Genomic DNA, 23,376 nt, shown 5'->3' on the forward strand with positions numbered 1-23,376 from the left:
AAGGAAAATAAAACGTGGCGCATCACTGCAATTTATACAAGACTCAGCTAACAGAGCTCTCATTCCACTTTCAAACTGACTTCCAGTAACTTTTTGGATTGATTTTAAAACTCATTTACTGTGTTATAAAAGGTCACTCTCATGCTTTTTATAACTACTTTTTGACTTTCAGAACCCCAGACTGGCAGATCTAGATATTTTATTCATTTTAAGCACAAACAAAAAACATTGATATGTGATGTGACTTTCCTGGGGATCTGAGAGCGGCAGAGATTTTGTGTTTTAAGAGCTAAAAACCACGTTTCCATGTTCAAACACTACAGTACTTAACGATACAAAACATTAATATTTTTTTAGTTTCTGCCTGTTAGTTTAAGCTAATTAGCACAGATTTATTGTTCCCTACCTGTTAGACACACACAGTGTGCTGAACCTGCTGTTACAAGCTGTGCTTTCCTCTGGCTGAGACCTGCAGTATTAGGTACAAACACGTGTCACAAAAATGATTCATTCCACCACTGTTGTTTCTTCAGCTTAGTGCATGTTACCTGGTACTGGACAGGGACGTTTGGAGTTCAGATGTGACGGAACAGGGTGGGGACTGAGCGCTCTCTTAGCATGACTAAAAAGACCGGTTCCCCACTGATACACGGAGCCCGAGGCTGACGGTTAAACAGAAAAACACAATCCTTGGCTTTACTTTTAAATTAAATTACAACACAGAAAAACAAGACAGACAACATGTGGGGGTACCTTACCACTAACGGCGAGTGAGTGTCTCAATCCTGCTGCTACATTCACTACTGGCTCTTTAAGACCCTGACAACAAACATCACAATAATAATTAGATCAGAAATAGAGGAAGTGCTGTTTATAAAACTCCAAAACAGGCAGAAATTATGTATATGTACATCTCATGTGAAGTATACATAACATGTCACATTTTTATACCTTTATTACATGTTATTTTTACTTATCTTCTAACTTAATTAGATACATGTAAAAATAAAACACACTGGTGACATGAACTCACCTCAACAACTAGAAGCTCAGAAGAGTGTGTGACTGTCTGTCCAACACCCAACTGTCCAAATGCATTAGAACCACATGCAAGTAGTTGACCAGAATCTGGAAAGAAAAAAAAAAAACGATGGAAAAATTTTAAAAAATGTGGGCAGGCAAGTAAAACAGACGTATGTTTTGACAGACATAGTCACAAATCTCTGCAGAGACGGAATGAAAGTCCCAATCAATAACATATAGACTTTCTGAATAGGTTGCTAAAAGAATCTAAAGAGTCGCAATTAAAATGGAAATTTCTTTAAACATATCTTAAAATATACTTGTAGCCAAAATACCCCGTATAAAATATGAGCATCATAAGCTAGCTTATTAAATTATGTAAGTGGTCTGCCTGCAACATTTTGCTTAGCTTGGAGGAAGAAAAGTCATGGCAAGTCTAATCCAATAACTAGTGTAATGACAAAAAACATCAATAATTTCTATTTAGCAGACAAATGTTACAAAGAAGAGTCAAATATTAAAACAAAAATGTAAAATGCAGAACTAGTAGCTAATTCAGGTTAAATATCACTGAAATATGGAAATGCTGATTTAACACCCAGTGTTTTTTGCTCTGCTTCACTTTCAACCTGCAGACAGAGTAGCAAAGTTTCATGAATTTGTCTTTATTTTAAGAGATGAGATGGTTAAGATGAACAGACAACATTCATCAAAAAAGTATGTATATCTTCATGTTTCCTGCTTGATTGTTTAAGATTTTCAGACAGAAAATCTTAAACAAAGATTTTCTGTCTTTTAAGAAAAAAGGCAACATAAATGTGGTTAAAATAACCTTATTTTAGTAACACTAGGTATGAATAATACTATATCAACCGATTCTCTGTGAATTTGGCAAGAATATTCCTGCAGTTACATGAGTAAACAGCTCTATTATGAAATATTAAAAGAACCATTTGCTGTTAAGATGTGGTTTCTAAGTAGCGTTTTTTGCTCACCAGTAAGAAGAAGTGTAAAATCCCAGCCGCAGGCTACATTTGAGACTCTGTGATTTAAGACGGGGCAGAGCTGAAGAGTTAAGATGTTAGTGCTGTGACCAAGTCCCAGCTGGCCTCTGTGATTCTGTCCACAAACAAACACCTCTCCACTCTCTGCATAACAAAAAAGAACAAAGCAACAAAACTCTTAGGGAGAATAACCCACACTAAGGTAGAATCAGGTTAGTATTATGTCTTAAGTCCTTCATCTCATGTGAAATCTGAAGTAAAAACAGAGGAGCTATGAATACATTGAATATGTAATTTATCATCAGAGCAAAAGTAAATAATTTCCAAAATATATGTATGTTTCTTAGAAGATGGATTTATTATTTCATTAGAACACGCAGTCAGTGCTATTAGCAGTAAATGCTGACACTGCATTTTATAGTAAACATTAACTTAGTAGTGTCTGCCCTTTTTTACAGTACCATCTTATCAGTTTCTTACTGAGACAATACCTTCTTTCATTAGAGCTGATATTCTGGGTCATTAGCATTATCAAGCAGTAAATTAATAAAATTAATGTTTGGTGATTCAGAGGATGTATAAAAGTCACATCTTAAAAAAATAACTTTTTATTTGGTTCACAATCTCAAACATTCTCAAGTCAAACTAAATTTTAAATTGCTGGTTACAAGTCTGACAGAAGTTCCATGTCTTTTGTGGTTGGATAAAGTCCAATAAAAAAGTAATTAAATGGACGTAATTTTGAATTATGATGTTATTTAATCATACAGAAACAGTGTAAAACATTCAAAGCTTGCAAACAGAAAGATGTGAGACGTATTATTATGCTTTAATTGAACTGATAAATAAGAGCATAGCAGTTTTGAAGAGAGTAATATAAAGGAGTAAGCAACTTCTTCCTTCCCTTTATTGTGGCATTATTTGTTTTATCAGCTTTAAAAAATAATAATAACTAGAAAATTTCTGAAGAAATTTAAACGGGGCCTACCAAAGGGCGCCCATCGGTCTGGACCCGGCGTTCCGACACTGAAAGTTAGCATCAACGCCATAGAAAGCTGCAGCGCGATCAACAGCATGAGGAGAATCACGAGAACGTCGACTGACATGGACTTGCACCATTCAGAGTGTTAAAATGAGTGTACGAGCTAAAATTAGCCAAAATGCTACCACATATTTAAATATATATATATATAAATTTTTATTATCGAATCCTCTTAACAATAGTGGAGAAAAAGAAAGATCTTATGTCTCAAAACATCTTGTACGTAGCGCACGTCTGAGTCTGTGGGGGTCAAAGACGCACTGCTTAAATCTTATTGGTCAGTTTGCTTTTGTTTATTTGGCGGCTTGGTGCTTTTTCTGTAAGCTAAAGATGAATGACAGGAGTTTGAACCTCCGGTAGTTCTAAGAGGAGTTTGGATCCTGGTGGAGCTTTTTACCGTGTCGGTTTATGAATATTCAGGGTTTTAATTTGGCCCAAATGGAAATTAGTTTGATGCCCTGATATCTGGGATAAAAACAAGAGAATCCTGGACTATTTTGAATGTAAACAAGAATAAAGAGTGAGATATTTGATGGTGGAATGATGTCACACCACCAGCAAATGAAGACTCTGTGATGTCATTGTCACAGTCTGTGATGTCATCAACTGCAGAATTGTATGCAACACAATTCTGCATATTTTTCATTGCTTGCAATTTCACTGACCAGTTCAGACGTTCGCAAAGCCCTTTAGAGAAGTTTACCGATCAACGATTGTAGTGATTGTATTAGAAGAAAATGTCTCATCATTCATCGAGATTCCACAGTGGATCGATGGGATCCCACTGGAGACGGGGAGGCCAGCAAAACCCCCCAGGCAGGTTCCCTCCTGCACACCCGACTGTCTTCCACGGGGAAATCCAGAGACTTAACTACCTCCTGGAAATGGAGAGAGCAGGAAGGTGTGAAGACAACCAAAAACTGTCCCACCTGGAGGCCGAGCTGGAAGAGACGAAACTCCAGTTAAAGAAACAGAAAGCTCTCAAAGAATCTTTCATCAACCAGGCCAAAGAGGCAAAGAGGGAACTAGAGAGAGTAGAGAAGTTCAGTGACCCAGCAGTCCTTAACGCTGCGGTCACTGCTTCCAAGGTTCACAATGATGTGAAACACATGAAGAAGAAGTCCTTACAACAAGACTTTGAGGAGTTGAAGGTGGCCCACCTCCTCAGCCGGGAAGCTTTTGTAGCTGAAATTCAGGCTGAGAGAAAGAAAAGTGAGGCGCTCCAAGAACAACTGGACCAACTCCAGACTTCCTTCGAGGAGCTGAGCTCCAAGCATGAAGCTGATGATGCTCTGCTGAGACAGGAGGCTGAGAGAGAAAAGATTCATGAAGCGAGGCTTCATGAGGAACAACAACTGCTGGAGAACCTGAGATCTGAAAAAGACCAAATGTTTCAGGAAATGTCCCAGAAGATTGAGTTCCTGCAAGCCAGCGAGCAACTTCTGCAAGAGGAACTGATTCAGTTCAGACGTTCATATGATGAACTGAACGGTAAATATGAAAGAGACGTTTCTATGCTAAAGGAAGACACTGAAAGATATCAGGAGGAACTGAAACAGGAGAAAGACGCCAACATGGAAAGAGAGAAGGAGAATCTGCAGCTCATCAAAGACCTGAGAGCTGAGAAGGAGGAGCTCTCCCAGAAAACATCCAGAGAAATAACAATCAGGCAAAAGAGGGAGAAGCAGATTCTCCATGAACTAGATCAGGTTCACGGTTCATACGAGGAACTAAAATGTCGGTTTGAAAGAAACATCATGGAAATACAACAGCAGGTTGAGACATACGAGATGAAGATAAAGCAGGAGGAAATCGCTCGTTCAAACACAGAACAGAAAGAGAAGATTATCCAGGAGAGAAAACTTTCTGCACTGCAACAACTCACAAAACTTCAGCAGCAGATAAAAGACGAGAGAAAAGTTCACCTGAAGAAAAGAGAGGAGGACAAGATGAGTCTGGACAAACTGAGAGCTGAGAAGGAGGAGCTCCTCCAAAACATGACAGAAGAAACAACAATCTGGCAAAACAGAGAGCAGCAGATGATCCACGAACTGGATCAGGTTCAGGTTTCACACCAGGAGCTAATATCTAGGTTTGAAACAGAGATCAGGAATTTACAACAGGAAGTTGAAAAATACCAGCAACAGTTAAAGGAGGAGAGAAAAGCTCACATGGAGAAAACAGAGGAGGACAAAGTGAGTCTGGACAACCTGAGAGCTGAATATGCCATCCTCCAGGAAAACACGACAACAACGATCAAATTCCTGCAGGAGAAGAAAAAGAGCATCCAGGCTGAGCTGGAGGAGGTAAACGGTTTGTACCAGGAGCTGAACTGTCGGTACGAAACCGAAATTACTGCAGTAAAACAACAAGCAGAACAATATCAGGAAGAGATCAGTTGTCTGAAAAATGACCTGGAAACATCAAGAGATGATTTACTGCTGGCCGACAGTCAGAGAGCTCAGGAAGAAGATTTCCACCAGAAACACCTCACAGTTTCTCCAGAGGAGCAAAATTATCAGAACCAAAATGACTCGGTTAAAATCTCCAGTCCAGAGGTTTCTCCAGAGGAGGAAATCTCAGGAGAACCTTTATCAGGTAGTTCCTCAGATCCTGAATCCTCAGGAGAGACCAAGATCTCTGGAGAAAGAGAGGAGGACCGTGAAAAGAAAAAATCCAAAATTTCATTTTGGAAAAAGGTCCAAAACGCTCTGCGGTGGAAGAAACCGAAAAAGAAACAAAACAATCAAGAACAAGAGAATCAAGAACAAGTCTGAAGTTCTTGATTGTGATATTTAGAGGAGGAGAAAGACGTGCAGGAGTCGAACCAAGGACTGGAATTGAACGTGTGGAGGTTGTATCCTCTGTGAACGGGGCACCATGCCACGCTCCGTCAAATTTAAAATTTAAAAAGTTTTCCCCCGTTGACAAACTAGAAAATAGATTCCTTCCCAACCCAATTGGAAAAAACGAGGGCAGCACGGTGGTGCAGCGGGTAGCGCTGCGCCTTCACAGAGACCATCTGTGTGGAGTTTGCATGTTCTCCCCGTGTTTGCGTGGGTTTTCTCCGGGTGCTCCGGTTTCCCCCCACATCTCCTAAAACATGTCGGTCAGGTCAGTTGGTCGCTGCAAATCGCCCCAAAAGAATTTAAGAAACTCCAAACCATAAGGTCCAGTTTTATTGTTGAACAGGTCAGATTAACTGGTCAGATTAACTGGTCAGTTTTATTGTTGAACAGGTCAGATTAACTGGTCAGATTAACTGAATCAGTCGTTCTTTAGCCCTTTTCCCTCCGCTGGGTTAGTGGCCAACGGCTCAGAGCTGCTCAACACTCGGCTCAATATTTATAGCAATGTATTGATTTAAGAGTTAAAATGTTTTATTTTAATAATAATAATGATTTCTGTTTATTTTCACTGTACTTGTGCTATTATGGTTTGACCTTTAGTTGACCTTTTCTACACACTTTTTATATTAAATTGCACTGAATTGTAGCTCATTAAACTGTTTAAACCTGTATTTTAAAAAGATTATAAAAAGGATCATGCAGTGGCTGTTATAGTGTGACTGTGGCTCAGCGGGTAGAGTGGTCGTCTTGTGACCAGAAGATTGCAAGTTCGATTCCAGCTTCCTCAGCCACATGTTGCGCTGCCCCAGGGCGGGGCACTTAGTGACAAGTTGCCCCCTGACCTGCATGTGTGTGAATGTGACTGTAGTGTGAAGCTCTTTGAGTGTCAACATGACCAGCAAGGATCAACACAAGTTCAGTCCATTCTCCTGTTTTTATTTGATAAATCCTGTTTTTGTTTTTATACCAAACATTAAAAAGCTGATTTAACAGGTTTGGATTTCTTCAGGTTCCAGGATGTTAATTGAAGATTAGAGTTAAATCTAATCATAATTTAATACTCTGGACCATGAAGAAGCTCAAACTTGTTTTATCTGGTTTGATTGTTATAAGAAAAAATAACATTTTTATCAGAAATCTGTTAGTCTTTATTTATAAATACAGATTCAAGATAATATAAGAAACTTAACCAAAAAGTGCAATTTAATATGAAAAACTGTAGAAAAGGTAAAAAGAAGAAGAATCAATGAAAGCATGAAAACAGAGAATTTAATCAGAAATCGATTCTTAGATCAATACTTTGTAATAAATATAAAGCTTTTGTGTTGTTGACCTTATGTGTTGTCTGCTTGTATAAAAGAGAAGGAAAAGGGGCTAAGAAATGCCTAATTCAGTTATTTTTTTAACCAGATTTATGGTAAAACTGTAAATGATGTTTTGATTAGGACGTTACTTCTAGGTTTTGTTTGTCAACCTGGTTCAATTCCCAGTCCTGGGGAATCGGCTGCATGTCGTTTCCTTCTCTCTCCTCCCAACTTTCTGTTCAACCTGTTAAATAACGGCCTAAAATACTTCATTAGAGCCTAAAAATCTTTTTAAAAACCTAAAAAGATTAATTTCACCTCAACTGGACCAAAGGTCAGAATCTGTTTCCTGATCTTAAAAAACAACTTTCTTCCTCTCTCTCTCATTTTCTCTCTTTCTTACATAATTAACAGGTTACTTCATATTTACACACAAATACACACAAATACACACACACACACACACACACGCCCACGCACGCACACACATGCCCACACACACCCACACACACACACACACACACCCCCCATGGGCTGCCACCTTATCGTGGTGGGGGGGTTTGAGTGTCCCAGTGATCCTAGGAGTCTTGCTGTGGGGGCTTCATGCCTCTGGTTGGGCCCCCCAGTGCAGACGGGTCCAAGGTGAGGAACCAGACCAAGTGCAGCCCAAAGATCCTGATGATGAAAACGACCATTGGAAACAGTGGTTCTGCTGGCCCCTACATGAGGCCCCACCCTGGAGTTGCCCCTTGTGAGAGGCGCTGGGCAGGAGTGGGCTAACTTGTTGCCCGTAGGTAGAGGGAACAGCCTCTCCCTCTACCTACGGGTTTGGGTCGGGTTCTGACTGTTTATCCAGCCTGGAGGGGCTACTGAGAGTGCAGTTATTGCTGTTGACAATAACAAAATTATCATTTGTTACTGTATCTCCAATAACAAAAAATTATTTTATTCAAAATGTATTTATTAAAAAATGCTTAACAATTCCTGTAATGAATGACTAGCACAATAAAAGAAATAATGTCTCATCTAAACATCCCTCACTTAATAAAAGTTAACAATAACTCTCAACTCCCAATAACATGATACTCAGTAATAAACGAAATAATGTCTGTTCTGTAGACTATTGGAAAAAATAAATTAACAAACGAGCTAATTAACAAAAACTGACAGCCACGTAGGGCTGCCCACACTGACAAGGCTCAGGGATTACGTTATACGCAGCACCGTGTGCAGGGCCCTAGTGCCTGTAAATTTAATGGTCCAATGAAGGTAATTTAAAAAACAGGACATTTCCTCACTTTCTAAAAAAACCCGGGACGCCTGGGACAGGACGTGAAATACGGACATGTCCCGGGAAATACAGACGTTTGGTCACCCTAATTAACCGTAACGGGTGCATAACAATAGGTTCCTGCCATTGTTTTAGTTGTTCTTACCCAGAATGCCCTGCTCTGTAGACCACTTCCTGGTTTTGGAGCGGTCTCTGGTCCGTTCACATACGCATTCAAACGTACCAGACTGCACCTCAACCAAACCCAGACTGAGGTTTGTAGAAGGACCAAAGTTCAGTTTGTTGGCTTGTTTACGAATTCACACCTCCGCAAACAAACTGAACTTTGACTAGACAGACAGACTGGAGTTGGATTAAAGCAGACTAAACAGGGTTGGTATGATTGCTGCCTTACAGATCAAATATTCTGTAAAATCAATTTTTTTTAATCTTTCCATCATCTTATAATGTTTTTCCCTCATTGAAACAAACCTGGAGGGTCGCCTTTAATCTCCATGGCAACCATTCAACTGTGCAAAACGCCTGGGTGGACTTAGCTCCACCTTTGAGGCGCAGCTCCTCCCCTACTCGGGGAGCCAGCAGCAATTAGCAAGCAGCTGCTGAAACTTGAGCTCATTATAGGAGCTGCTGCTCAGAGGAGCTATATTGGCAATACACACTAATGGAGTTGGTTTTATGGGGGTCTTTTCTTGCTTTTTTTTTTTTTCGCCATATTAACTCAGAATCCCACCAGAAGTAATAGCTCCAATGCCGGGATCAAACCGCACGTTTTGATACCACTTTTGTAGGGTTTAATCCAGCGTTTTGAGCTCTATTCACGGTCACGGAAGAAGAACTGAAGAATAATAATAAAGAGACACCTTATTGGGTGTAGAGTCATAGGTTCCTGCCATTGCTTTGCATGGCAGGCCCCAATAATAAAATAAACTGCAGTTCAATTGTTCATCCAGCAGAGGGGTCCATTTAACCTCATAAAGAGTTTTCCTCACACAACTCGGTTCTGTCAGTGGCTTAAATGAGTTCTGTAAAAACAAACAGAATCTCACCGGTGAGAACCACAGAATGACCCCCTCCTCCGTCCACAACACGGACCGTCCTGTCCTGCAGAGCCGAGCTGTCGGAGACCCACGGTACGCACTGGTCCTCCACATGGCTCTGTCCCAGCTGACCGTAACTGTTGGCTCCCTGAAGCCAACAACGCATATATAAAACACATTAAACAAAGAAGACAAACAATTCGTATCGTCAAATATTTTCCACTTATCCATACACGGCATCTGTTTGGGTGGTTGTTGCAAGTAAACTGTGAGCTAGTTAGGCTAACCTTAACAAAAGTTTTAAAAATATAATCATTAAGGTGCCACGTCACCCTGCGGAAGTGAGTACTTTATTTAACATAAGTACACGATCTGATAAACACAAGTTACACCGTTTATTTCTAAGGAGAACAAACTTACCCAGGCATATAAACAAAACGTAAGACGTGAATGCGTTTCCATGGAACACCCAGCTGGGAACCGGACATGGTTTACGGCACTGTCGCAATTTTCAGGCTTGCTCTGAACAAGTCAGTAAATTGTGAACTGCAGCGGGCGAATATACAAATAAGGAGCTCAAATGTTTCCTTTATCTATGATTAAGAGTATTTTTGTATTTATGTTTAGATACACTTATTATTGAAATGTGAGTTGTAAATGTATTGAAGTTACATTGTTAATGCAACAATACTAAATATGGGGACCTATTATTGCTTGTGGTTGTAGATTATCCTTAAAATCTACAACCACTCCAAAATGTTATCAGTTAAATAATCTGATAGGATTTAGGAAGGATTTTGATAGTCGAGGTATTATTGGACACCAGGGATTGGAGAAAAAATCTTACAAAAAACTGAGAAACAAAACTGTCTCATAATTATTTGACTTTATTTTTTGGGGATCTCATGAAAACTGATCATGAGGATGGGTGAGGAAACAATAGATTAGATTAGGTTTTCCTTTATTTAACTTTAATTCTGTTTAAAGAATAATATGTCTACAGCACTGGATTTCAATTTTTAAAAAGCATTTTAAGACACAATCCAACTTTTTATTGAGGGTTTTTTCAGTTTTATACACAGCCTACACTTATTCACTCTAATTCTTTACAGTAGAAAAATAATGTTTGGATTTCCAGACTATGACAGCTGTAGTCACATTTGGAAGAAGTATTCAAAATCATTACTGTAAGACAAGCTGTGTACACAGGTCAATCTGTTATAATCAATCATGAAAGTATTCTTATAACACTGGTGAGTTAAAGTTTTATCTTTCATAATTTCCTTCAAACAGCACACAGAACAGAGGACAGAGAGAGCAAAATAACAAAAACAAGATACAGATTATCTCTCCAGAAAAAATAAAACAAATAAATTACAAAAAAATCAACAATTACACAACACCAGAGTAAACTGAAAAGGAAGAATCCGTTTAAATGTTTTTTTTAACAACAGGAAATGTTGAAAAAAAAAATTTGAAAGTACAAAGAGTGTTTGCAATACAGATTTCAACACAATGGAAGCAAAACTGATGCGTCAGATAAAGTAGCTCTTTGGGTTTGTGGAACTTACTGACTTTAAAAGTTAAACACGACTATCTAATTTGCCTGTGAATAGTTTAAGCAATACACCATGCAGCGAGAACAACAGAGAATCTATCCATAAAGTGATGCACATTCATTTTAGTCACAAAAACACAAGCAGACATCTCTACAGCAGCGCTGGGTGTCACATGGTGAGTGTGGATGAGCCGGAGACGGCTAACTTAAATTAAACGACATTCATTCAGACGCCCAGCTGCTTGTTGAGCCTGCTGAGAGCATCACCCACGATATCAAGCTCGTGCCGGAGCTCCTCGACCACACTGTTGATGCTGGGAGTGTCTTTCAACACATCTACGCTCTGAGTATAGGGGTTATATCGAACTGTGAAGGGACGCTTGATGGTCTTGGCAAACTCCCTGAAAACAAAATTGCATGCTTAGATATATCCAAAGATGCCAAGATCATTTTTATCCTCAGTATGATGCAATATTATAAAACAAGAACAAATGAACAAACCTCATCTTGACTTTGGCTTCCTCAAAACTGTCTGACACAAAGTAAACATCCTGAAATGTCGTGATGATGCATTCCTGCTTGCTTGTTACTTTGGGGTCAAAAGGCATTATCCTTGCATTTCCAGAGAGTGCATGCTATAAGAAAAAGAAGAAAGTGAAGAAAATGCTTGGAACTACATTAATGCTTGTATTTGGACCGTTATGTTCAATAAAAATGTCTTTTAATTGTGTTTATCAATCATAGACTGTCGAATGGACAATATTGTATGTTGTAATTACGTTAAATTTGAAACCTTTTCTGATCAAATTATGTCAGAAATAAGATTTTGAATTAGGTTGGACTCTTTATGATCTTGATGTAATGTTTCCTACCTTAAGCTCACTAATTGATGACAGCAGGCCCGCTCCATATGCTCGCAGCTGCCCTTCTTGTTTGCATAGGCCAAACTCCACTGTGAAGAAGTAGCACTGAAACAGAAAAATATAAGAAGTTACAACAGAGTTTGCAAAATTTAACAGTGAACATTTAATAAGGTTCAGCTGAAAACGAGAAACTCACTGTGGCCAGTTTCTGAACAGAATCATCTGAGGCCCCGAGTGAAGCAAGACCAATCTCCTGAGAGAACTGGGCGAAGCTGGGTTCTGCTAGCAGCGGAACGTGTCCCAGCAGTTCATGGCATGTGTCCCTGAATGATGAAAAATAACAGAATATTTATCCCTATTGCAATAACAATTTATTTTCAAACAAAACAGATAAGTCTACTCACGGTTCTGGCGTGTACAGGGGGTCAGAGCTGTGCCGCACATACTGGGTACAGTGGAAAACTCGGAAGGCCAAACCAGCCAGGAAGTCCCGTGGGGACAGGTAACCTGCTACAGGTCTGATGGTGAATCCAGTTCGTTCTGAAAAAGATGGTTTAATAAAATGCTTGTGACTACATATGTAAATAATGAAGCATTAAGGTTTGATTGAAGATGGTTTAAATGAAAATTACCTTTGAGGAAGCGGGAGACATCCTCCAGCTGAGGGATGTTATCCTCCCGACATTCACAGTATTTGGACAGCAGTGGCAGATTCTTCAAGTATTCCCGGCAGGCGTGGGTGGGGTACAACTTGTTCAGCTCCCTGTACACAACACCCCAAGTCTTCACTTCCTCCTCTGTGAACTCAATATAAGGGATGGGATCCCCACTGGAGAAAAACACAAAATGATGTAAGTATTAAAGGAAAAAGAACAAAATGGTGCCTAATGTTGGGACATGATTTCTCTGAACTTTGATGTGGCTTTCCAAAAACTTCCCACACACCCACCCGTCTGTACCATGAGCTTTGCTGATGCTTATAGGGAATTGACTGGTTAATTTGTACTGTTTGTTTTAATCAACCTACCAAATGCTTTCCAGAAATTTTGTAAAGAAACCTTTAGGTTTCATCAAAGTATCTGCTAATGTCTGGGAAAATCCCTGGCATGTTCTGGAAAGTAAATACAAAGCTTCATGAAAATGCAAAGAATTTCAATTTAATTTCATAAGAAATGTAATTTAATAAAAAATTTAAATAAGCTCAAAATTACTTGAAATTGTCCATTAAATTCCAGGAAATTAAACAATAAATTCCATGAGCATTCCAAGGAAGTACCTTGTCTTAGTTATTTGAAAGAACCTGATAAAGTCATGTAAAATAGTCAACATCTTCCCTGAAAATCTAATAAAAGTACTTTTAAAGGTTTTAGAAACCAACCTCTTAGTTTTGTGAAAGTAGTTGGAAAGTTTAATGAAAGTAGCTGTTAGGTAAACCTGCTAAGCAACTACCCTCAAAGTTCTGGGAAGGTATATATATTTAAAACAGCTGTTGAATACATAGAAACTCACTGTCTGTAGGCCATGGCAAGATCAGCAAAATACTTTCGTCTTTTGCGGTAGACATTGTCCTTAAAACCCTGGAAATGAGAAGAACAGCTTTATAAGAATGTGCCTTAATTGAGGGGTTTATCTTCTGAAAACCATTCAGTAGTCTGATACTGTACCGGATGGTCGGCATCCAGCTCGGATCCATACATCAGGACACGATTAGCACACTTATCCAAGTCGGATATTTTCTTTGGAAACCAAGGTACATCGTACATATCTGAAAAGAATTTGGAAGGATGTTAAAGAATTAATTTCTAATGCACTTGAAACTGATTTTTATTTTTTATTTTTTTTAAAGAAAAACCTTGTCAAAAAAACCTTGTCACACTTTAGATGTTTGCTCCTGTCTTTACCTTCTTCAAGCAGACAGGAGTTATCTGGAGGGTCCATGTCCACCACATTCACATGCTTCCGAAGCAGATGGATGATTTCGTTCAGTTGTTCGTGGTTGCTGTCGCAGTCCACAAAAATTTCAAACTCAGAGTTGCGCCTTTTGGATTTTCTGGACTCAATGTGTATGAGGTTGACATGGTTTTCCTGCAAGAGTAAAAAAAAAAAAAAAAAGCATGTCATGCTGACTCATTTTTGCATCAACGTCACAAAACCAATTGAGGTATAACACACTCACTATTCAAAAGGTACTATAAATTTAAAAAAGTAATATTTTCAAAAATTCGATCATACTTGGAAGAGTTTGAGAGCCTTCACAAGTCCTCCCACTTCATTTTTCAGGGAAAAGATGATCGTTGCTCTCCCTTTCTCGGATGAATTCTTCTTCTCTGTGTTTTCTTCGATTTTTGTGAAGGTTGACTTGTTTATCTGTGGATAGAAACCAAAGATGGGTAAGCTCTTGAATCTGTATTCACGGAAACGCGTTTTACGCTCGAACCAACGCTTAGCGCGCGTAATGACGTGAATGCACAACTCCTAATCACTTAAGAGCATCGAGCGATCCGAAAAATCCTTCGAACATCTTGTCTCATGTGCGTGAGTCACTCGCACCAGAAGAAGTAAGAGTCAAAGACTGTCAAAGCTGGAAGCATTGAAGGGTAAATACTTTGAAGTAAGAATATGTTCTTCTTAGAGATTCACACCGAAGTTAGCTGCAAATATCGACAGGATTTAGTTTGGGCTGAGCGGCGCCACTGTCCATTTCAGCACGTTGGACAGCGCTCTCACGTTGACGCATGGCTGCACACGCCAGGGGAAAATTCACATAATCCTGTCAGATTGTTCCGAGATGGCACCGCAAAACTAATCTAATTTAATTGACTGGAGCGTTTTTTAATTGACGTTCAAAGGCAGTTACGATGCAATTCAGAGCTAAAATTATTTGCAAAAATTTGTATATTTCTCACGCGGATTTTTGCATTAAGATTACAGGTGGAGATCAGCTGCAAGAAAAAGTAAAAACGACCTCTCTCAATCTCTTCCTACCATGTTTCTTCCCTCGTTCATGGTGTAAAAGGCGCGGCAGAGCAGTTTTCCGTGCACCCTGGTTCTTGTCGTCCCACAAAGCATTGGTGCATGGGAGACTGGATCAGGACGCTGGACAGGGGTCAACTCTTTGCGTCTCGGTTTAACGAGGATGAACTTGTCTCTGTCTCAAACACTTTTAATCACCCGTTTGAAAATCATAAGTGATATATATGTATATATATATATATATATATATATATATATATATATATATATATATATATATATATATATATATATGATATCGCCTATACAGCAATCTCATATATATATGCATATATATATATATATATATATATATATATATATATATATATATATATATATATATATCACAGCTTCAACATAAACCTTTTGTTAACACTTTTGATGATCACGATTTCAAGTTGCTGAAACGTTAATAAAGGTTAATTAAATTACTTGTCCTTTGAATGTGTTTTCATCACGTTTTTGACACCAATCAGAAAGAAGAATATTGGAAAATATTTCTATAAAGAAAAAAAAAAAACTTTGTATGTTTGGATTTATAAGACACTGCTGCTACACATGCGCACATGTGTGTCACAATACAGTTCTTAATGTGAAACGTGTCTTTTCCACGTGCGGACATTGAATACTTAAGGTAAATAGCGGCACATTTCTCTGCTTTTCTATCAACCTAATTTATTAAATGCATTTAATCCGCTTACACCTTGACGGACATTTCAATACAAAAACGGCTTAAATTGGTCTGCGCTGTGAGCAAAGTAAAATATTAAAACGAATGGAATAAGTCGCTTTACAACTGTCCAAAAGTTGATTCCTTAAAGTAAAAGTTATATATATATATTTTTTTTTTTAAAAAGTCTTATGGTTTCGGCCCGTGCATCAATGTCTCACCGGAAAACATGTCAAAGAATCAACCCCGCAACATTTTAAAACCCCATAATTTAATTGCATAACACGTCTTCTTTCTTACCTCATTGTTGAGTAGTTTTTCCTCAAATCCAATGTTCATGGAGTCAAAAGATCGTCCTCTGCGTGGCCCTTCCACCTTATTCGAGTACATGTTAAAGTGCTCCGGTTTATTAAGGGGTTTTATCTAGTTTTTACGCAAGTAAATTACCTAAATTAGCCTACGCCTTCTTTTTTTTTAATGGGTGGGGGCTAGGGGAAGCAGCGGACTTTGCTATTTAACCACACAGAGACACAGGTGGGGGCAATAATCTGCCCCACGGCAGCAAATGGAAAAAGAGCAGCGCCTCCCACGTCATTGGGGGAAAAAATGTCTTTTTTCCATCCAAAGATCTGAAAAGACTTCATAAAGTTCAGTCAGTCATGAATATAAATTTTACCTCAAGGATGAAATGAAAGGATAAAACTTAAAGTTTGTGTTTCAATTGTCGCGCAGTGGACATGAAAGTACAGTGTTATTGTGAGATAAGGAAGCATTTTAAAAAAAAAAAACTTCTCTGAATTCATTGCAGTTTGGCTTACACTAATATTGAAAATTAAATTATATCTGTAATTTATTTTTGTGCTCAAACTACCTAATTTTCACAAAAGGATTTAAAATGTTGTTTGTTGATCCCTTAGAAACCATCAGGTTGTACGAGGATTTAAGTGTAGCCCACCTGACTTTCTTCAAGCGATGCAAACAGCCCCCTGTTTTAAAAATCTCCTCCACTGCTCTGTAAGCTCTCCTGGCTTCTGGTGCACGTAATCATAATCTGCCTGTTTTCTTCTCTTTAACACCCTTTTATAATGAGGTCAACACAATTAGTGAAAAGGGTCTCAGTGGCTTTGGCCAGCAGGATCGAGATGACGGAGCAATGAGCGTATAAGATCTAATTACTTTAAACAGATAACAATTCTTGTTCTCTAAGCTTTAGTCACCTTACACACAGGACAAAGGCACTTTTAGCTTCTCGCTGGGTTACAGCTCTCATGCACTGATACATGTGGCTGATTTACATACTGTTTTGTATCAGGTGGGTCTGCTTCATGTCACTCGTGATATGAGCTGATGCTTTACACAACCCAGGAGGCAGTCAAGGGTACTTCCCCCCTTCCTCTAGAACTGAACCCACAAGAGAAATTAATTCTGTTCTCCTCATAAGCGTGTCAACACCTATTACATAATTTATTGTGACGTTGACATCATGTTTTAGGCCATATAGAAGTCTGAGTAAACCGATTACTTGACTGGGCCATTACAACACAATAATATGATCGGACCTAAACCAGTCCACTGAAGCTCAGGCTGTATGTTGTGCTGCAAGGTGAATCTCTTCCTCAGTTCAATGTCTTTTGCAGCTTGTGTCAGTCTTTCTTCCAGTGTTGCTCTGTATTTATCTCCATCCATCTCTGAATCAGATCTGATCAACTTCCCTGTCCCTGGCCAAAGAAAAGCATAGCACCATGTTTCATTGTATTTGGGATAATGCTCATTATTTCTTTATCCACACTTAATTTTTTCATGTAAGCCAAAAACCTCGACTTTGGTTTTATTTGATTAGAACCTTCGTGCTGTATTTGGATAGACTGAACAATGTTCTGTGAGATGTTTATGGCTTTCGTAACAATAATAATGTTGATCTTTTGTGAATTTTGGATGAATTAAAACTTCTGGGTTTTAATAAGACACAAATCCAAACTTAATTATCCCATTAGTGGTTCTCCATTTGACTTTTATCAAGAGATGTTGAGGATCAATCTAACGTATTACAGAAAAGTGCAAATATTATACACTTCATAAGTCCAGTTATACAAATACATAAACTAAATGATGGACTACATCTTTCTACTAGTAGTTATTAGAAATCTTGTGAGGACAAAGCCTGGTGAGAGCTGACTGGGTTCAGGATGAACTAATGTGCCGTGGTTTTCATTAACCTCAGTCACAAGGTAAAGCTCTATCAAACTCACTTATTGCTACATTTTCACAGATGTGACTTCTCTGGTCATGTCTTTGATCTTCTCTGGTTGTTCAAGCGTCTGGATCAGATCTCAGTCCAAGATGTCCTGTATGTCATGGTTCATTCAGCTTAAAATACACAGTACAGAAGTATCAAGAGAGCAAGTGGGTTTTTTTCCTCAATGTGTCTGAACAGCATTACAAGTAATTCTTTTGCCTCAAGACAACAGAAAAAGTGAAGGTTTAAGGTGCTACACTTGTAACATTTTAGCCTTTAGCAGTCGTTTTTCAAAAAATACCTTAGGATAATTATTAGGAAAAGCTTTTCGTCTTTACCACAGTGCATTGTGTTATGCAAAATATATTTTAAATTGATTAAATCAACATAGAGCATAATGTTTTCAAATATGTACATTCTCTATAATGATTGATTTATGGTTTACTTATTTGTAACTGGAGCTGTTCTGACATTGGATTATGCTTATTGTCATGTGATATTGTGATTATAGCGTTCCCCAGTCTTTATGGTGAAGAAAGAGGTGAGACATAAAGTAAGGCTCTTGATTTACCAATTTCTTCTGACCCTCACCTTTTGTCATGAGATATGGATGCTGACCAAATTTCAAAGATCCCGGATATAAGCAGCCAGAATGAGCGCTGCATGTCTGCAGGGCGGCCAGTGGTGAGGAGTCAGATTTACATATGATGTTTTTGCACAATGCTTTGTTTGTTTACCCCATCTAGCCTATTAAGTTCACCTAATGTCAGTAGAGAAACACTAAAGCCTCTGCTTTTCCACATCAAAAGGAGTCAGTGGAAGTTGATCAGGATGCCTCCTGGGTGGCTTCCTTTGGAGAATTGCCAAGCATTCTATCTGAAGAACAAACTGGACAAGACCCAGAACTTAATGGACAAACTATAAGACCCCGTCTGGCCTAGGAATGCCTTGTGAGCCTGCAGAGATGGGGGAGATAGATGTCAGGTTTCCCTCCTGGACCTGGAACCTCGATGATGTGATTTGGATTGTAAGTGGGGAAAAAACAATGGATGGATGAAATATTGTGACGATAAGAATTTGCTGATATGATAACTACAATTCCGGCCTTTAGGGAAGCATGCCAAGAAAAAAACCATTACTGAAATAAAATCAAAATAAAACTCATTTGCAGCTTACCACAATCAGTGTTCAGTGTACAGCGAACATGTGGGAAAAGATCATGTGGCCATATGAAACCAAAATGTAACTTTTGGACTTATATTCACAATGCTATTTGTGATAGAAAACACTGCATATCAACCATAAATGGTATCCCAACCATGAAACATAGTAGTAGCAGCATCAGGATGTGGGGATGCTGACAGTAATTGAAAAGATGAAAAGCAAGGGTGTCCACTTGAGACAAGGATACAGTCATTAGTGATTATTTAATTGTGTAATTTTAGATTATTCAAAGAACACCTATCCACTACATGGTACAAAATATTTTGCAAAATAAATGTATTAATTGACTTGTAGAGTGCACTGAAAAAATACCAAATAAATAGACAGTAACTGTTATTGTTCTCCATGTTGCATTTAGGATTGTAAAGCATGATGTTAGCAATATTGCAATATGAAGTTTTTCTCACTACTTTTGTTTTCCACAATCGACGCTCATGGAATCACAAAATCTGACCAAATATTGACTCCAAGCAGATTTTTGAAATTGTAATTTGGTAGACATTGATATTGCAATAAAGATTGTAATAGGGATTATTACTGAAATTAAATACAGATTTTATACGCACTTCATTCAGCTCCTGTTGAGACTGTGGCATCAGACCATATCAGTAATCTTTCCTTCATGTCACTGCTGCAACACAACCTAACCCTCAAGCTAAACATTGATTTTAAAAAGCTCTGTAGAAGAAATAAGACATTTTAAAATTCAGCATCATTAAAACACACACACATGTGAGGTTTGGGACAGACGAAACCTCACATGTGTGTGTCTCTGTGTGTTAAAGCTTCAGTCTGGCTGATCTGTCCCAGTTCTGTTCACTCCAATCAGACAGATTTACTCACAGTGTCTGATCATCAGACCGCTCGACAACTCCCTGGCTAATCTCTGCCATGGTAGTAAGCACTAGAGTTAATAAAGCCAAAAAGTGAGCTGCTTCTCACTGAGCCTTTGGAAGATGTGTAATAAAAGATGATAATTTTTTTAAAAAGTGTCCTCTTTTTGTACACACTACAGGGAGTCAGAAATTACAACTTATGACTAAAGATATTTAACTGAAACTTACTGGTGGCATTAACGCAGCTGTAATTAAACAAATGTTAATCTATCAGGACACAATAGAAAATGATTCTGAAGGTTAACAGTTACACAAATTCTAACCTTATGGAAATGTCCAGCTTTATCATGTTGCTTTGTTAAATATCATTATAAAGTTTTAGTTATGGGGTAATATTCATGCATTTGGCTTTGAAATAATCTCAGCATTTTGTAACTGGCTGTTTCAAAAGCATGCCAAGGTTCTTCTTCTTCAGGGCATCTGATCTTGTTTTCCCATCACAAGTATTTAAGTTTCCAAATATCTATGGTTTCTTCCACATCAATAGTTTTCCAGTCCTTCACCTGATCCCAGGCCTTGCTTACACAGCTAACTAATCAGAACAGTGAATAGTCAGCTTGTGCACACTTCCTGTGACTGGAATGCTCCCCTGTAATCAACCCCTAGTCTGTCAATGCAGAGCAAACAGAAGCATCTGCTACTGGCTATTGGTGAAAGGCATCAGTGTACACAAGGACAGGGGGGTGAACCACGCCTTATAAACACCTAGAACATTCAAAATAATCCTTTGATAGCATAAAAAGATGTATCTAAATTTAAAAACATTCAGGTACTTAAAAAACTCTGCTAAGTGCTCCCTAATGCTGACTGAAACATATTTTAATGAACTATTAACATAAGAAATATTTGTCTATGCCATTATCTTTATAGTGTGTTTTGTTATCACATTTACTGCACATACTTCATTCAGTTCAAGAAATTACAAATGTAATAAAAAAATATATATATTTTTACAAAGCAGTTTTTTAATATTGTGTTATTAGATGGTAACACAAATATTTACAATGTAAATGTTTTTTTTATTGTAAATATAAAGTATTTCTAGATTTTCTCTTGGAAAAATTCACACCAGATATAGCAACAATACACACACTCAAACACATCAAAGCAAATTATTGCTTAGCTTTATGTAAGGAAGTGGAACAGGCATTTAACACACAAAGAACAAGAAATGCAGAATGGCATAGAAAGCCAAGAAATCAGCTAAAAACTGGCAGTATTTAGATTTCGATTGTTCTGCACAAACCGTTTTCTAAATTCTGAATATTCCAGTGAGTGGACCTGTAGCTAATATCCAGAAGAACATAATTTTACTACAAACCAATCACAGTTAAGAAAAGCATGTTGGCGATTGTTCAACCTCGCTAACGTCTTAGTGCGACGCTCAGGAGGAGCGCGGCAGATGTCACGGGCAGACACCATGTTTGAAAGAGAAATGATTCTTTACTTCACCCAAAAACACCACGTCTAAAAGGATACCTGTAGGTGCATAAGTCATGGTGAGAACTGCTCTGGAGGTAACTTTTCGTTTTTTTTGTAAGCAGGACCCTTAATAATAATTTTATAAGTGTCACTTTCAAAGACGTTAAATGATGTTCAGCTTAGAAAGGATGCCGACTCTTTCAAATTCAACCATTTTTTAGCTAGGCACACATTAAAGCATACTGATAACTGTAAAAAAAAAATTACTGATGAGTCATAGATCATAATTTCTACAGATTAATTGGTGTGCACTTTATTATTATAATTTTCCAACCGATAAGCCAGCAGAAAAAAAGTAGATTATTCTCTTAAGACAAATTCAAATATTAGCATTGTCTTTACTAGTGGTAAGGGTCAGAGCGTGTGATGTTTGGGAGATTACGTAAAACGAACATTTCATTGTGAGCCTGTTGACAAGAGACGGAGGGCGGGGAACTCAGGAAATGAGCTGAACTGGGCTTTGGTTGTACCCACTAGCATCATGTGTCTTTGTTAACACGCCTTCTCCATGCAGGTGCTTGTGAATGGGAGAGTCCTCCGAATCAAAGGAGAGGCTACGTGAAAGTCCACACGTATTCCCTGTCCTCCCTGTGAGACGTGTGACAACTGACACCACAGGATCAGGTGAGGACGTGCAAAGAAAAGGACATTTATAAGAACGTTTCCCCATTCAGGACAGGCTGAAAACTAAAACACACTTTAGTTTTTGTTTTATTTGATTGTATTCAATATATTCAATAGCAAGAAAGTTGGAATGTAATTATCTAAATATAGAAAGTATATAATATGCAGTGCAATGTTACTGTGCCTGGAAACTTAACCATTTGAAACATTTTAGCCTCACTGGTCCCAGGTTTGCAATGACACTTATGTGTTATGATGTATTTCTTAAATGTTTCTTTCGTTATATTTTTACTGTGAAGTACTTTGTGACTCCTGGTCTTAAAAAGGTGCTATGTAAGCATTTTTTTTGCATGGTAGAACAAAGAAAAAAACAATTCTCAGTCCCTAAAACACAATTAAGTTTGTGGCTGTGAAGTTCACAGGTATGAATAGTTTTGGCAAGACACTGTGTATTCTAACGGTTTAAATTTTCATCACATTCAAAAGAAAATTCTTGTTTGTTAAAAAAAAAAAACAGTGAATCCTTTGGGTGTGAGGTAAAAGGAAACTTCATACATGACACTTCACATTAGCATCAAATACATCCAAGTCATCTCACTGCTAGTGATGTGTAAACTATATGCACAGGACACAGTTGCCACCCAGCTGTTTTGTTCATGAAGTCACATTACATCATGCTGCTGATAAGACTGGTGGGCAGAAAACGAAGTTTGGCAGGGCAGCGGGAAACATCTGCGCTTCAACTGTGATTTTCTGTGACATGAGTAGCCTGGCAGCAAGGCCTGCAGACAGAGGAGAGCATCCGTCACTGGGCACAAGCCGTTGTGAAAGACCAAGCATGATTAGCTAACTTGGTATTTATTCCTTATGACGACAGTTGTAACGTGCAGCACAGGTCAGAGCAGAAATGTTCAGAGATGTTGCACCACCCGCCCTTCAAAAAAAGGATGATCCTCCATTCTCACATCCAACATTACCACCCAGGGATTTCCATTAGAAAGAGTGTTTTACATATCAATCCCAGCTTTAATTAAAGAGCTGCTATATTCAAGGGGCCTTGGTGAGCCTGCTGGAAGTACGCAGGCTGCTGGGCTGTTCTCCACGAGTGGGCGAAATGCTTCATTTGGAAACCAGATGAGTTTATTGTTTGCAGGCTCAAAGCCTTTCATCTGTTGTTTTTGTTTTTATTCTTACCAAGTGACTGTCACCCTTTGGTAAACACTTGATCTCGTCATCGGCATCATTACTCATACGCTTA

At 38.4% G+C, this 23,376-nt stretch overlaps 2 protein-coding genes across 5 annotated transcripts in view; both read right to left on the minus strand.

Annotated features, from left to right (window-relative positions):
• sergef (secretion regulating guanine nucleotide exchange factor) overlaps positions 1–10,041 on the minus strand; it is a 17,126-nt gene extending 7,085 nt beyond the window's left edge. For 3 of the 4 annotated variants that reach the window (XM_044124432.1, XM_044124435.1, XM_044124434.1), the window contains exons 1-7: positions 9,971–10,041; positions 9,560–9,698; positions 2,019–2,171; positions 1,034–1,128; positions 759–819; positions 549–662; positions 407–469 (exon numbers count right to left, since the gene is read on the minus strand). In XM_044124432.1, coding sequence (XP_043980367.1) covers positions 407–469; positions 549–662; positions 759–819; positions 1,034–1,128; positions 2,019–2,171; positions 9,560–9,698; positions 9,971–10,012 — 667 coding nt within the window. In that variant the 5' untranslated portion in view covers positions 10,013–10,041. Of the gene's footprint in view, positions 1–406; positions 470–548; positions 663–758; positions 820–1,033; positions 1,129–2,018; positions 2,172–3,772; positions 3,948–9,559; positions 9,699–9,970 lie in introns of those variants that run through there. The other variant, XM_044124433.1, reaches the window with a different exon arrangement.
• Positions 10,042–10,307: 266 nt separating this feature from the next.
• Positions 10,308–16,145, minus strand: tph1a (tryptophan hydroxylase 1 (tryptophan 5-monooxygenase) a). Its single transcript, XM_044124429.1, has 11 exons — positions 15,957–16,145; positions 14,204–14,338; positions 13,873–14,056; positions 13,636–13,736; positions 13,481–13,548; positions 12,604–12,800; positions 12,376–12,511; positions 12,168–12,294; positions 11,981–12,076; positions 11,610–11,743; positions 10,308–11,509 (listed from the first exon to the last, which is right to left on the minus strand). The coding sequence occupies exons 1-11, from the start codon at positions 16,044–16,046 to the stop codon at positions 11,335–11,337; spliced, it is 1,443 nt and encodes a 480-aa protein (XP_043980364.1). The 5' UTR covers positions 16,047–16,145; the 3' UTR covers positions 10,308–11,334.
• Between the last annotated feature and the right edge of the window lie 7,231 nt (positions 16,146–23,376).

This window comes from Gambusia affinis, linkage group LG08 (genome assembly GCF_019740435.1).
Source record: "Gambusia affinis linkage group LG08, SWU_Gaff_1.0, whole genome shotgun sequence".
Lineage (NCBI taxonomy): Eukaryota > Metazoa > Chordata > Actinopteri > Cyprinodontiformes > Poeciliidae > Gambusia > Gambusia affinis.